Source organism: Microcebus murinus, chromosome 5 (genome assembly GCF_040939455.1).
Source record: "Microcebus murinus isolate Inina chromosome 5, M.murinus_Inina_mat1.0, whole genome shotgun sequence".
NCBI lineage: Eukaryota > Metazoa > Chordata > Mammalia > Primates > Cheirogaleidae > Microcebus > Microcebus murinus.
Genome location: NC_134108.1, coordinates 14,689,827 through 14,703,609, shown reverse-complemented (window position 1 = coordinate 14,703,609; position 13,783 = coordinate 14,689,827). Strand labels below are relative to the sequence as shown.

Sequence of the window (13,783 nt, the reverse complement as noted above, 5' to 3'; positions counted from 1 at the left end):
AAGCAGGGGGATGTAGGCTTACAGCAGTTTGCTTGTGTGTTTAATTTTTAGAAATGTTATAAGTGCTATCTAAAGAAGAGAAAAGTAGAATTCTAATCAACGTCTTTCTTTTTTGAAAACTAGGTAATCCCTAAAGTTAATATCCTAAGATATAATTTCTTAGTTTTGATAGAAAATTGGTTTTATTGCTTCTATGACAGGGTTTTTAAAATTATCCAAGAAAACCTGATCTTTCACATAGCACATTGCCCAGCCTTGCCCTGTAAGTGTGTTCATCTTCCTTCTTATGCTTTGTGTCCAGAAGTGAAATCACATCTATTTTTTACATACTTTCCAGTATAAATACTTTCCAGTATAAATCCTTCATGTAATAAAATGAAACCCTGTTGTGTCAAAAAATTAAAAGGTTTGGAGAAGAAGTGGTTCTGACCCATTGCGCTGCAAGTACACATCCCCATCCCTTTCTTCTAAGCGGTGTTTTTGCTCCAGTAATTTAAACACACACACTATATGCCAAGCACTTTACATACCACATCACATTTCATTTCCACAGAATTCCAGGAAGTTGATCTTATGCACCTTAATTAATGGGCTCGACGTCACAATTGCAAGCAAGAGGTAGAGGCATGATTTTAACCCCGGTCTACCTCTAAAGTCTGTGGCCCAATGTGCAGACTGTGCCACCTCCCTGTTAAATGTTTCAGATGTTCATTATGAATTGTCTTGAGCTACTATTTATACCTCTAATTATACCATATTTTAAAAATCACAGTGTGACATTTTGAGTCGTTTGACGAGGCAGCATGCCTAGATGTTTCTCTCTGGCTCAACGTGAGATACGATTTTCCCAAAGCGTGGCGTGCTGTATTAAATTTACTAAATTAAATCCATTTATCCCAGGTTAATAGTTTAGCTGGACACGTCATTAATGTTCGATATGAAGCAGGCCCAACCAAGAGGCCCCACGCTATGCCAGAGTGACAGCCTACAGCCGTGCCCTGACAGCCTAATTTCCTTGGTTGAAAATGAGACCATGATTCAGTGTGCACAATTGGTTATAAATGACAAGATGCTTGAAGTGTTTTCTCTCCTCAAATTTTTTACAGGGAAGGTTGGATGTGGTTCTGCTGAGGTACATTCTAGTGGACTCATTGAGGAAGATAATGTGAGTCTTCTTGCTGCAGCTCTGCGAATTCAGGTTTGTTTGACACGGCTATTTGAGAATTTTGAGTTTAGAGATGTCATTAATAATAGTTGCTAACATTTTACAAGTGTTGTCTTGCTAACAGATATAATGTTAAAAACACTTTACACGCAGTGTCAGGCCCATGTGATAAGTGATGAAAAGGAGACTTAGAAAGACTATGCTATTTGCCTGTGACCACATGGCAAGCATGGGGCAGGAACCCGAATCAGCGTTTGGTGATATGTAACAGATTACCCCCAGAAATTAGCCACTCAAAACAACAAACATGTGTCATCTCGCTGTTTCTGTGAGTCAGGGATTAGGGAGCAGATTTAGCACATTGGATGGTTTTGGCTCAGGACCTCTGATGCAGTCAAAATCAAGATGTCAGCAAGGGCTGCAGCCATCTGAAGGCTCGACTGGGGCTGGAGGATCTGTTTCAAGATGGCGCCCTCCCATGGCTGCTGGCAGGTGCTGTTTAATTCCTCATTGGCAATTGGCCAGATGCCTTAGTTCCTCGTCATGTAGGCCTCTCTGTAGGCTGCTCACATTGTAGCAGCTGACTTTCCCCAATCCAAGAGAGAGAGCAAGCAGGAAGCCACAGTCTGTCTTATGACCTAGTGTCCAAAATCACCTGCCTCCATTTTCTTTTCTTCCGTTTGTTACAAGTGAGTCACTAAGTCTAGTTCACATTCAAGGGAAAGAGAAGTGGGTTCACCTCTTGAAGACAGGAGTATTAAAAATTTTGTAGACATCTTTTCAAACCACCACTATCTATGTGACCTAAAGCCCAAGGTCCCCAGCTGTTGACTGTGTGAACTGAGTGTTCCCGTGGTGCTGGGGCCTGCAGTGGTGGTGACTGCAGGGTGTGGCATTAACTGGCAGTGGAAAAACCCAAACCTGTAGTTGCTACCACAGCTGAATTAAGCAGAAGAAAGCTTTACTTCATTTCTTTTTTTACATACAAGATAATATACAATTCAAACTTCTTAACCTTCAAATGGGGTGTTGTACATTTTCGTATAGAGTATAATTAAATTTCTACTAAAGCCAAATTTGTTTCCTATTTATTTTTGTTTATTTTTATTTATCTATAAATTATATATATGCATAACACTATTCAATAATTCATACCAAGTATGGAAGGATGGTACTTGAAATGGTGTTAACAAATTTTGGAAGCTTGACATTGAAGCCAATCATTCACGCAGTCTTGTGTTTTCCTCATTTTTCTTTTCTAATTTAGGTGAGGAACCCACTCAGTATAATTTTACTCGTGTACTTGACATCTTCTGTGAACACTTATTAACTCATGTTTTCCTTTTTAAGAAAAGCCTACAAACCTAACTACACGTGAATAAAATTATTCCTAAAGTTCTTTTGGGTTATTGTGTGATCATCATCTTTTTGTTTCGTAACATCCATGAGCAGTATCATTTAAATGCCTCCCCTGTCAACTTTTACTTTTGTGACATTTGCTTTCCTCTCTGTGCCTGCTGCAGAATATGGTCAGCAGTGGGAGGAGATGGCTTCGGGAACAGCAGCACCGGAGGTGGAGGCTTCACTGCTTGAAACTTCAGCCGCTCTCCCCTGTACCGAGGTAACGCTGGTGATTTGTTTATACTGATGTCAGCTCACCAAAGCACCTTAAATATCCAAACTTAGTCATGGGAGGGGAGGGCACAACTCATGATATTATGGTTTTAATGGAAGATTTTTTTTTTAAAGAGATGGAGTCTCACTCTGTCGCCAGGCTGAAGTGCAGTGGGGCAATCATAGCTCGCTGCACCCTTGAACTGCTGACCAAACAATTCTCCCATTTTAGCCTCCCAAGTAGCTGGTACTGCAGGCATGAGCCACCATGCCCAGTGATAATTTTCTCTAATCATTACATTGCCACACTATTTTTTCTATTGTAAATTCTCCAAAATTAAATCATAATGAACATGTTTACCATATTCTATCAATTCTAAGAATGCATATTTTTTCATTTCACTTCAGTGATATTTCCTATATTCAATGATAATGTTTTTTCTTAGTGGTCCATAAAATAATGGTTTTAGATTTGACAAAATATAGCAATGCAATACTTGGAACATGTTTTTTGGTGTTAGAAATGCCCAGCACACGTATCAGCCTGGTCTTATGGGCCATGTAGCTTTCTACTCTGGGGTGAATGAACAAGCAAATCAAACATCATTCGACATGGGGACAGAGCTCAGCTTTCTTCAGAACTATCTGATAGGATAATCTGTGATCGTCAAGATGAATGTTTACCTGAGAGTGGCATTTGATGAGATCTAAGCTACGTGTCGTCTCCGTATAAATTTGGAAATACAAGCTGCAGGACACAGTGTCAGCGTGTGGTTTAGAACGATTATTTGGAGATGATGTTTGAGTCAGAGAGCTGTATTTTCCAGCCTGGTGATGCCTCATATCTGTCTGCCCTCCTCTAGGGAACTGGCCCCACCCCCTTTATCCAGGTGTGACTGGCCAGGTGTGACTCCTCAGGTAATCCCATCCGGCACAGTATAAACAAGATAAAACCCCTCTGGTAACTGAGTAATTTTTCACCTGCTAACCAGTTACTTTCCAGAATTGACCTCTGTTTTCCTGGAGCAGTCAGCAGAACACTCTGGTACAATGACACCCTCCAGGCTCTGTTTTCACCCTTGCAATAGACTAAACATTTTAGTCATGCTCTGTCTTCATTGATACGTAAATTCCATTGAGGACTGTTATTCTTCGTAACATCATCCCTATAGTTGTGCAATCCGGTTCATAAAATACCTTATTTTTGGCCAGGCATGTTGACTCACGCCTGTAATCCTAGCACTTTGGGAGGCCGACTAGCATTTTGGGAGGCCGAGGCGAGAGAATCACTCAAGGTCAGGAGTTCGAGTCCAGCCTGAGCAAGAGCAGGACCTTCGTCTCTACTAAAAAATAGAAAGAAATTAATTGGCCGACTAAAAATATACAGAAAAAATTAGCCAGGCATGGTGGTGCATGCCTGTAGACCCAGCTACTCAGAGGGGCTGAGGCAGGAGGATCGTTTGAGCCCAGGAGTTTGAGGTTGCTGTGAGCTAGGCTGATGCCATGGCACTCTAGCCTGGGCAACAGAGTGAAACTTTGTCTCAAAAAACAAAAAACCTTATTTTTTGAAATTATTTATGTTGTTTTAGGGCCTTAGCGTTTTAAACGAAAGGCAACAAATTCTACTTACAGAGAGCTAAACAAAATTAAGACAGATCCTATCAAATTGTATACCAAAGTCTTTCAAAGTAATTTCTACTTGGGGGAGAGAGGAATGCTTTAATTATTTAACCAAATTTGATTTCTAGAGCCACTGGGAAAAGAAAGATAGGCTGAGTAGTTTATAAATCATTCCGAAAACTCAAAATGATGTCACTATGACTCTTCAGCGAAGAGAAAACCCTAGAGTCTCCAAGATTAGGCTCCTCAATTTAGGAGATCATGGGAGGAGAGAAACAGAAAAAAGGTATAGCCAGGAAGGCAAAGTGAAGTAGGAGCCCGCAGAGTAATGGTTGGGTGGGCAGAGAACTGGACAGGAACACGCAGGGCGGGCTTCGGGGGACCTGGCAGAGGTCCGGCACCCACCCCCCCAAGGCCCTGAGGCCTTGCTCCCCTCCCAGCTTCCCCAGTGCCCCTGGGAGAAGTCTGCGTGGAGGTGTGTTTGCTATTGTCTCTTACCCCAAGGTCGACACCCTGCTTCCCGCAGGAACCTGCAGGAGAATGTAGGGAAGTTGGAGGGCTGAGAGTCGAGTGCAGGGAGCAGCTACAGGAATAGTCAAGGCTCTCTGCCCAAGGAGGAGGCTGCTGTGCCACAAATAAGTGCTCTAGTGCGAGTCAGAGGACAGCTGTCCTCACTGATGTGACTCTTAGGAGCCGTTCCCTGATGCCTGCTCTCCTGTGCTCAAGGCTCTGGGTTAGCCTTGCTGCCAGGGAATAAGTGTGACTTCCAGTTCTCACAGTTTCTGACGATCAGTCAGAAAGGTGGGTGGCCTGACCCCCACAATAAAGAAATGACTGAGCACATGAGCCCCAGACGGCCCTCCCTGAAGAACATAGCATTATATCTGCTGGTGTGCAGAGCACTCCTGTAAGATGAGCAGGGGCGTTCGCATCTTGCCAGTAAAATGGAAGAGTTAAACTATGTGCCCAGAAACACTCCGGACTTCCTAATATTTCCCCAGTCTGGAGTTGAGCTTCGGGCACTGGGTCTTTTTACCGACAGTTATGTAATTATTAAAATATTTTGAAATATGATTTTGGACTGGAAATAGGAAAGAGAGGGAAAGTATGGACACAGATAAAACAAAATAGCATTTCCACCTTTCTGAGTAGCCAAGAGACACATGTGGCTAGCCCAGTGGGAGCTCATTATGCAATAACCCTCTATTCCTGGCTAAGGGATACAGTGATGGCCCACGTAGAGCATTTTGCTTTATAGTGGATTTACACTTGCAGGAGGCCCTTGGACACGTGGTGATATATAGTTCTCTTGTCCCTATGGCATAGGTGTTATTCTTATGCCTGGACACAATTCTAGGACCTTTGTGCGTATTTTGGAGTTGCAGCTCTAAAAGTATGCACCGTTTTCTCATGCACATTAATTGGTAGCAGTTGTGCTTAATACTGCCTGGGAGAAAGGACCGCAAAGCAGTCGCGTTGATTTCATTGTTGGCGTCATGTGTGGCTGCTTTCCCTCTAGCAGCGACCACCTAAGCTGACCAGACTCATGCCTCTTTCATGCTGTCTCTCCCCTCCAGCGATATTGAGATTTCCAGAGGACAAACTCCAAAAGCTGTGGATGTCCTTGCCAAGGAGATAGGATTGCTTGCAGATGAAATTGAAATCTATGGCAAAAGCAAAGCCAAAGTGCGTTTGTCCGTGCTAGAAAGGTTAAAGGATCAAGCAAATGGAAAATACGTCTTAGTTGCTGGGTAAGACTATGTCTTTAAAATCTACTTCACTAAGAAGGCATGTTTAGAAAACTCTCTTCCCTATTCGTCTCTGTCCTCAGACCCCTCAAATCCCTCCTGTTCTCAAATTTGACATTATTTTGTCCATTTCACTTAGCAGTCCTTCATTTGGTATCAGGTAAGTTTTTATTTTCAGCGCAGAGCAAATTAATTTCCTCTACAAAATAGAAAGTATAACAAATTGCAGAACCTTATCTTTTGTTTCTCATATTGTGTTGTGATCACCCCTGCTCCCCTGAGCTTTTTTAGTTAGCTTTCTGTGATAAAAATCAAAACAAGAATTGAAAGTAAAATATTTTGAACCAGGCAGATTTTTCTGTGTGTTCTACTTAGAAATAATATTTTAATGGAAAAATGTACAAACAACTGTGTGAACCATATGTTTTCCCGTTAATATCTTTAATACTTCTGACATATATATTTGCATTACAGAAACTCATTATTTCTCTGTTCTTGTATTTCAAAACTAACGTTGCACCATTTTCATTTGTGTTGGTTATTTTATAAAAGAAATTTGTAGTTTTTGTGAAAAGGAGTGTTGGCTTTTTTCCCCCTCTTAAAAAAAAATGCATTCACTAGCTGAAAAGATGATAGAAAGCAAGGGATTTCAAATATTTGTTCAATGTGACCTCGGGGAACACCAAGAGACCATATAAATTCCTTTGTTGTCTTGAAATTTCATTTCAGCGACTGTTGCTTATGATTCGCAGGCCAAGGCTTGAGGCACAAAAACCTACGTCTAATTAGGCAGAGGACATTTCTTGTGACAGGACTTGACTCATAGTTAACTTTGTTTTTACATATTTAATTATTAGTAAGTCATTTTTTTTCTTTATTTCTTTTTCTGGTTATAAAAATAACACGGTCTCATTGTAGAAATATTCCAAAAAATACAGAAAAATATAAATAAGAAAGTAAAACATCCCAAATCCTACCACCCAGAGGCAACAACTCTAGTCTTTGTGAAACGTTTGAGGGCTATCTTGACATTGATAGAGCTGTTCATAGATGAGATCATACTGTTCTCTAAGTGACTTGATTCTTCAGCCATATGTTGTGTACCTAGCTCCATGTGACTGAGTAGAGAGCTATGCTACCATTTTTCATGACTACGTAACATTCCAATGCTCACATCCCAGATTCTTAAACGTGCTGGAAGAATGGAGAGCGAAGGGGATCCAATGCCAGGGATGGGGTGGATTTCATTGCACTTACCTTCCAGCACCTCTGGTTCTACCGAGGAGCACGGCTGTGGCTCAGCCACTGACAATACAGCATGTTTCTAATTCTTCAAGTGTATTGATGCATAAAAATGATTTTAAAATATCATAGGGAATGTTCCACAATTTATTTAACCGATTCTCTATTGATGGGCAATTGAATTGTTCCCAATTTTTTGCCATTATAAACAACAGTGCTAAAATTAAAAACCTTGGGCATGTGTGTTTGCGCATTTATCCAGTTATCTCCTTAGGTCCCTAGAGGCAACTTTCTTAAGTCTACAAGTAAAGCAAAATATCATCCAAGAATATCACCATTTGAATGTTGTAGTAATTTCTTCATATCTTTTTTCCTTCCCTCTCTCCCTTGCCCACCTCCCCCTCTTATTCCTCCTTCTGTTACATTTCTGCAAGAGCGCTAGACAGCCAGGGTCTCTCAGTCCCTCGGCTGCTGGGGTTTTAAGGAATTTGTGCTTTGCTGCAGCACCTCAGTTGTCTGTGATTTAGTTTGTCTCTCAGGTTTCTAGGCTCACTGCAGTTGGACTCCTGAGTCCCATTCCAACCTAGGACCCCCCAACCCCTATGTCCTGATTCGAGAAAGCTCCTTGCTGAGGGGAGATGTTGGCCCCACCTGCCGGCATCCTCTGGGCTGGCTGTCTAGCTAAGAAGCACCCAGTTATACCTGGCTCCAGGGTCTCTGAGGTTGGAGCATGCATCTAGCAGGGGTGTTTTTGTGGAAGTTTTCTTGGTGTACATTTTGCAATGTACACCATTACAATGTTTGCAATGAATAAACCAACTTTTGGACATTAAGAACTTTAAAAGCATCCCCATGAATTTGGTTCCCTTCTTCCAGGCTTTATGTGATCTTGGTAGGTGGGTTTGCTGGTTTTCTCAATGCGTTTAGATGGGAGGACTTAAGGAAAACTCAGGAGAGTAAGGTCTCAGTTTATGAAGGAAAAATCATGCAACAAATTTTCTTATAGAGTGGCTGAGACTTACTCCATTTTGGGCTTATCAACACTGGAAATAAAAACACAAATCTAGATTTGGCCCTGCCCTTAGCTGAGAACATAGAATCAATACTTCTAGAATAGCAGTTGTGATATGATATTGTTATCAAGTTCCTAACCGGGAATCAAACCGTCAATCCACCGCCTGGACTCCAGCCACATGCTAGAGAATGCCCGGGAGCATGGCTAGCCTGGGACCGCAGCTGATGTGGGTCTATGCCCAGGGGAACACCACAGCACGCTCTCTCTGCCAGCATTGATATGCGTGACTGAGCGGAGGTCGAGGTTGGCCTGCGTATTGTAAATAGAAATGAAAATTAAACGTGAATTCTCAAGAACAAATTTAACACCAAGATCGACCATTCTTTTTCTGAAATCGTGACTTAAGTTCCTTTACCTAACAGGCCTTGAAGGAACAAAAATTAAATTGTGTTCCTTTCAACTATATTGGGGGAAAAAAACTGTGAGGATAGAATTATGATATATGTGCATTTGTAACAGGACTTGAAGATGTTTTAGGAAATATATACCATACTGGATTCTATAAGGGAAGAATAAACAGCCCCCCCAACACAACAAATAGTATATGTTTTTAAATGTATAAACTGCATCTAATCCTTTAATAGCTGAATGATTGAGATCAGTTTAAATCACCAACAATATTTCATCTATAATAATCCAAAGTGAAAAGTCAATTTGAAAGAAAAATGACCTTCATATTTTTACTGTTGATTATGTCAGCAGGGGAAAACGATATTATCAAACCATTATATGCACTGTTACAACTTCTTTAGAAATATAAATGACCCCGCCTTAAATGGAGAATTATTTCCTTTTTCTGAAAGTCTTTTTTTCATTCTGAAAATAATGTCAGCTTATTGTAAAAAAAAAAAAAAATTAACATAAAGAAAAGCAAAAAGGAGAAAACTATAATAAGTCTATTATTACTCAAAAGTGTTACAAATCTTTATATTTCTTTCCAGGAGTTTATCTATACTTTCATCCTTCTTAAATTGTTGCCATCGAACTATAAATCATTTTTGGTCCTGATTTTTTTCTCTGAACGCTGTAACTGAAATCTTTTCCCATGCTTTCGCAGAATTCAAATTCCCGAGTAATTTTTCAGTAGACCTAAGTAACAATATATTTATTATACATTTGAATTTATATATAAATATGATTTAACTATATCAACAGTGGGATTAAAATATAAAGCAATGAGATTTTTAAAAAATCTTCTATTATTAGTAACCAAAATGCAGAACAGATTAATTTTTCTAAAAAGCCATTCTTCAAACTTTAGGATTTCTTATTCAGTCAGAATCATCTGTATTTCATCAACTACACATCGCATGGTATTTACACCTACACATCACTTTATTTGCTTTGCCTGACAAAATGAAAAGTATTGGGAATTGTTCAGGGAAATATGCCAAAAGAATCTTAGGGACTCTTGAGTTTTACATATTTTCCCAGTTACACTAATGAAAAGGAATTTTGTTTGAGAACTTGACTCGGAGTGCAGCTGCAGGGCATTCGAATGTGTGCTCTGGCTCCATTGGGCCTTCACCAATTTCTATGCAGAATTTTCTAGAATTTCTCTGAATTGCTTGGACAGAGAAGCTAAAAAAGAAGCCCAAACTGGTCTGTGAACAGACTGAATTTCACACTAAAGAAAAATTAAAATCATTCATGTCACTTCATCTTTTTTTCCTGCAGAGTGCCAAATGCCTGATTTGATTCTTTCTTTTTTTTTTTTTAATGTTTCAACCCCTTATTTTGGTATAATGTAAAAATAATCTTTACTGACTTTTCTAAGTTTTTTGCCTTTCTGTCTTGAGTAACTATATATCTGTGAGATTTCCTTTTATTTGTACTATGCAGAAGAGAACTAAGTTATTGAGAAGAAACCACTAACCTGACAGGGCCTTTGAACTATTCCTTCAGTCGAGTGTAAAGGGAAACACAACAGAATGGACTGTGGAGTTTATTGTTAAATAATAAAAGGCTTTTTAAAAAAACTTCCAAGTCATCAAGATGCCTAGGATGAATGCTGTATGTTCAGATGCTGCTGGAGCATGTGAGCTGGAGTTCATGGTTAATGGCTCATGGTTAATGGCGACAATACTGTTCAATAGAATTCTGGATTTTGAGAATGGTTCAAAGTCTTACCACTTCTCTCTGTATAAGCAAACTTTTTTTTTTTTAAATTTCAGAATATGACAGGGGTACAAATGTTTTGGTTACATAAATTGCTCTTGTACCGTTTGAGTCAAATTTACAAGTGTGCCCATCCCCCAGATAGTATGGACTGTACCCGTTAGGTGTGAGTTCACCCATCCCCTCCTCCCCTTCCCTCCTGCTTGCTTTCAGATGAATGCTATTTCCATATGTGCACATAAGTGTTGATCGATTAGTTCCAATTTAATGGTGAGTACATGTGGTGTTTGTTTTTCCATTCTTGTGATACTTCACTTAGAAGAACAGGCTCCAGTTCCATCCAGGATAATACAAGAGGTATTAGTTGACAATTTTTATTTTTTTTATTTTTTTGTGGCTGAGTGGTACTCCATGATAAGCATTCTTTTTGACCTTTGAGCAAATGATAAACTTCTTTCAGAATTGTGTCCAAATTGTCTCAGAGTACTTTAACAATGTTTTTACCGTAGTTGATAGTAAATAATGTTTATCTTAGAGAAGGCATCATTACAGCATCAACCATTTTCTGCTAGTCTGTGCCCTGAACCAGTGATAAGAATGCAGGGAGAGTGGGCATTGGTACCCGCCTTTAAAATTTTTTTTTTTTTTGAGTTTTTATTACCCACTTTTGTTTACCTCCATGAGCTTGTGGCCTTGTAGGTGAGACAGACACATTAGAAAGCTTATAATAACACAGTCTGGAAAGTTCTATAATGATCATGTAGTAAATGCCCTGGGATATCAAGGAGAGAGCACATAATCTGCTTTGAGAAGTTGAGGAAAGTAACGAATGAAAATCATACTCCAATCTCCGTAAATGCTAAGCTCTTATAGAGAAAGAAATTAGATTAACTTGGTCCTGGTTCTTTTCTAAATCAACTATATGATTATTTGGAATCTGAGCTCAGGATACGGAGGGAAAAAAATCAAACCAAATTTTGATACCAAATGCAGGAATGAGGTGAAATAAATTTTTTATTGTAGCTCTCCTTTTATTGCTCCCAATAAATACTTCCTACTTTCTGATTTTCCTGAATTGTATTAGTTGGCAGAAAGCGGAGCAGCCCTGTGTTTCTAATTAAAAGTTGGATGGTGAGCTGAAGTTTGAGGAGGTCATCTCTGGGCGTGTCTGCTTTTGGCTGTCTCCGGCACTCTGCTAGCACATCCTTGGGAATGAAAATGTAATCCTTCATGTGACACAGTTTAAGTAAACCACTTAGTCCTCTGCAAACACCAAATGCTCAGTGCGGTACTTACCCTACGTTTGATACTACAGTGTCTTTACAGGCCATTCTGAGATTGTGAGTTTGTAAGTACCTTTCTTCCCATTCCATCTAAGAAAACAAAAAGTTGACTCAAAATGTAAGTGCCTTTGTGTGTGTAGCTTTGAGTCTTCACCTTGACTCCACTACGCATTTGCTACTTAGACAGATGCGGAGGTGACGGAGAAGCCAGGGCCGTGTGGCAGGAGGAGCAGGAGGTTTTCTTTTGCCCGGCAGTGTCTGCACTGGCTCACCAGCTCCCGCTGCGGTGGTCACCAGCGGCCTCCTTGGTGCTGAATCTACTGACCGCCTCTCAGTCCTCACCCTGCTTCCAGCCTCAGTGGCATTTGACTCCCTCCATCTCCAATCACCCTCTTCTTTGGCCTCCCTCCGAGACTTCCCTGTGACGCCCCACCTCCTTCTTCAGGGTTCCCTCACTTTACACCGTCCCTCCTGGTTTCCTTGTGGCCTCTCTTCTCCTGACTATTCCTTAAAAGCAAAGGTACTTGCCCCTTTTCTCGCCCTGTGCCCTCTCCCTGGGTGATCTTACCACTCCATGCTTCAAACTGCTAATTATGGCTATGGTCTCCACCCTCAGAAATAGCCTGGTGAAGTCAGATGACTGGGTTTGATTCCCAACTCTACTACTTACTTGTTGTGTGACCTTGGGCAACTGACTTAAACTCTCTGTGCCTCAGTTTCCTCATCTGTCAAATGGAGATACAAATAATTAACTTAATAAATATAAAGCATAGCTCCCTGCCTATTAACTGCCCCCAGCCCACCCTCAATTTTATCTGGCTAATATTTATTCATTCGTCTGGTCTCAGCTTAGAGGTGTTACTTCCTAAAGAAAGCCTTCCCGGATGTTCCAAATCTACTGAGATCCTTTAGATCCTTTTTCCATGCACTCTCATAACACAGTGTAATTGCCCCCTCTCCCCATCGTGGTGTTTATCACATTTATTGTGACTGCTGGTGTATCCATAACTCCTATCAGCTAGAAGCTCTGGGAGGGCAGAGATGGAACCTGGCCTGATCATCAGTGTGTCCTCAGGGTCTAGCCTGGGGCCTGCCACGAAGTACTTAAATATTTGCCAAATGCCTGTATTGCGGGTCATGGTGCATCTAAAGGCATTACTTCTTCTTTGTGGTCACATCACTAGGTTTGGTAGGTCAGAAAACTCTTATCAGATTTGTTGTGGTTGAGTATCCTGGACAGCCCAGCCTACATCATCCACAGAAGACCACATTGGAAGCCCACACGACAGTTTAAAAAACTTTAATGATGGCTATAGTGTGCTAAGGAGCACTTTATGAGACCTGCCTTGGGAATGGAATAGGCTCCCCCCCTGTTGCTTGGAACTGTGATGTTGTTATGAATGTGTGAATATTTCGTTTTGGAGGGTGGTGGTGTCTACGATAAGCTTCTCTAGGGCAGAAGTTATCTCTGTAGAATGTGGAGGGCTTCAGACTTATTCTTTTCAAATATTGGAAGCGCTGTTACAGGGAAAAGGAGTAGGCTTAGTGTGTGGGATTCTAAGAGATAGGAAGCAGCAGGAATGCAGATGTCTCCTCTTTAGAACAAAGAACTTTCTCACTGTAAAAGCTGTCTGGAAATGAGCGGGCCACCCTGGAGGTGATGGGCTCCCGTCACCGTCAGCGTTCACGCATGGCAGGGACAAGCCATGGGCAGGGACAAACCCTGGGCATGCATAGCTGGAAGGAGATGGACAGTGGGTCTACAGGGTCCTTTCTAAGCCTGGAAGGGGCCGTTCCTCACTCACTCAAGAACCACTGAGCTAGACCCCACACCGTGCCCCCAATAAATGGCTCGGGGAAAATGACTACTGAATTACTCACCAGCAAGAAGTGGCATCCACATAATTATTTAATTATT

General features: G+C 40.9%; 1 protein-coding gene across 2 annotated transcripts in view; it reads left to right on the top strand.

The window, feature by feature from the left end:
* The window catches only part of MTHFD1L (methylenetetrahydrofolate dehydrogenase (NADP+ dependent) 1 like), a 192,913-nt gene that overhangs the window by 45,819 nt on the left and 133,311 nt on the right, over positions 1–13,783 (top strand). For both annotated transcript variants that reach the window (XM_076002865.1, XM_076002866.1), the window contains exons 9-11: positions 1,107–1,198; positions 2,689–2,786; positions 5,977–6,150. In XM_076002865.1, the coding sequence (XP_075858980.1) occupies positions 1,107–1,198; positions 2,689–2,786; positions 5,977–6,150 (364 nt within the window). The remainder of the gene's footprint in view (positions 1–1,106; positions 1,199–2,688; positions 2,787–5,976; positions 6,151–13,783) is intronic.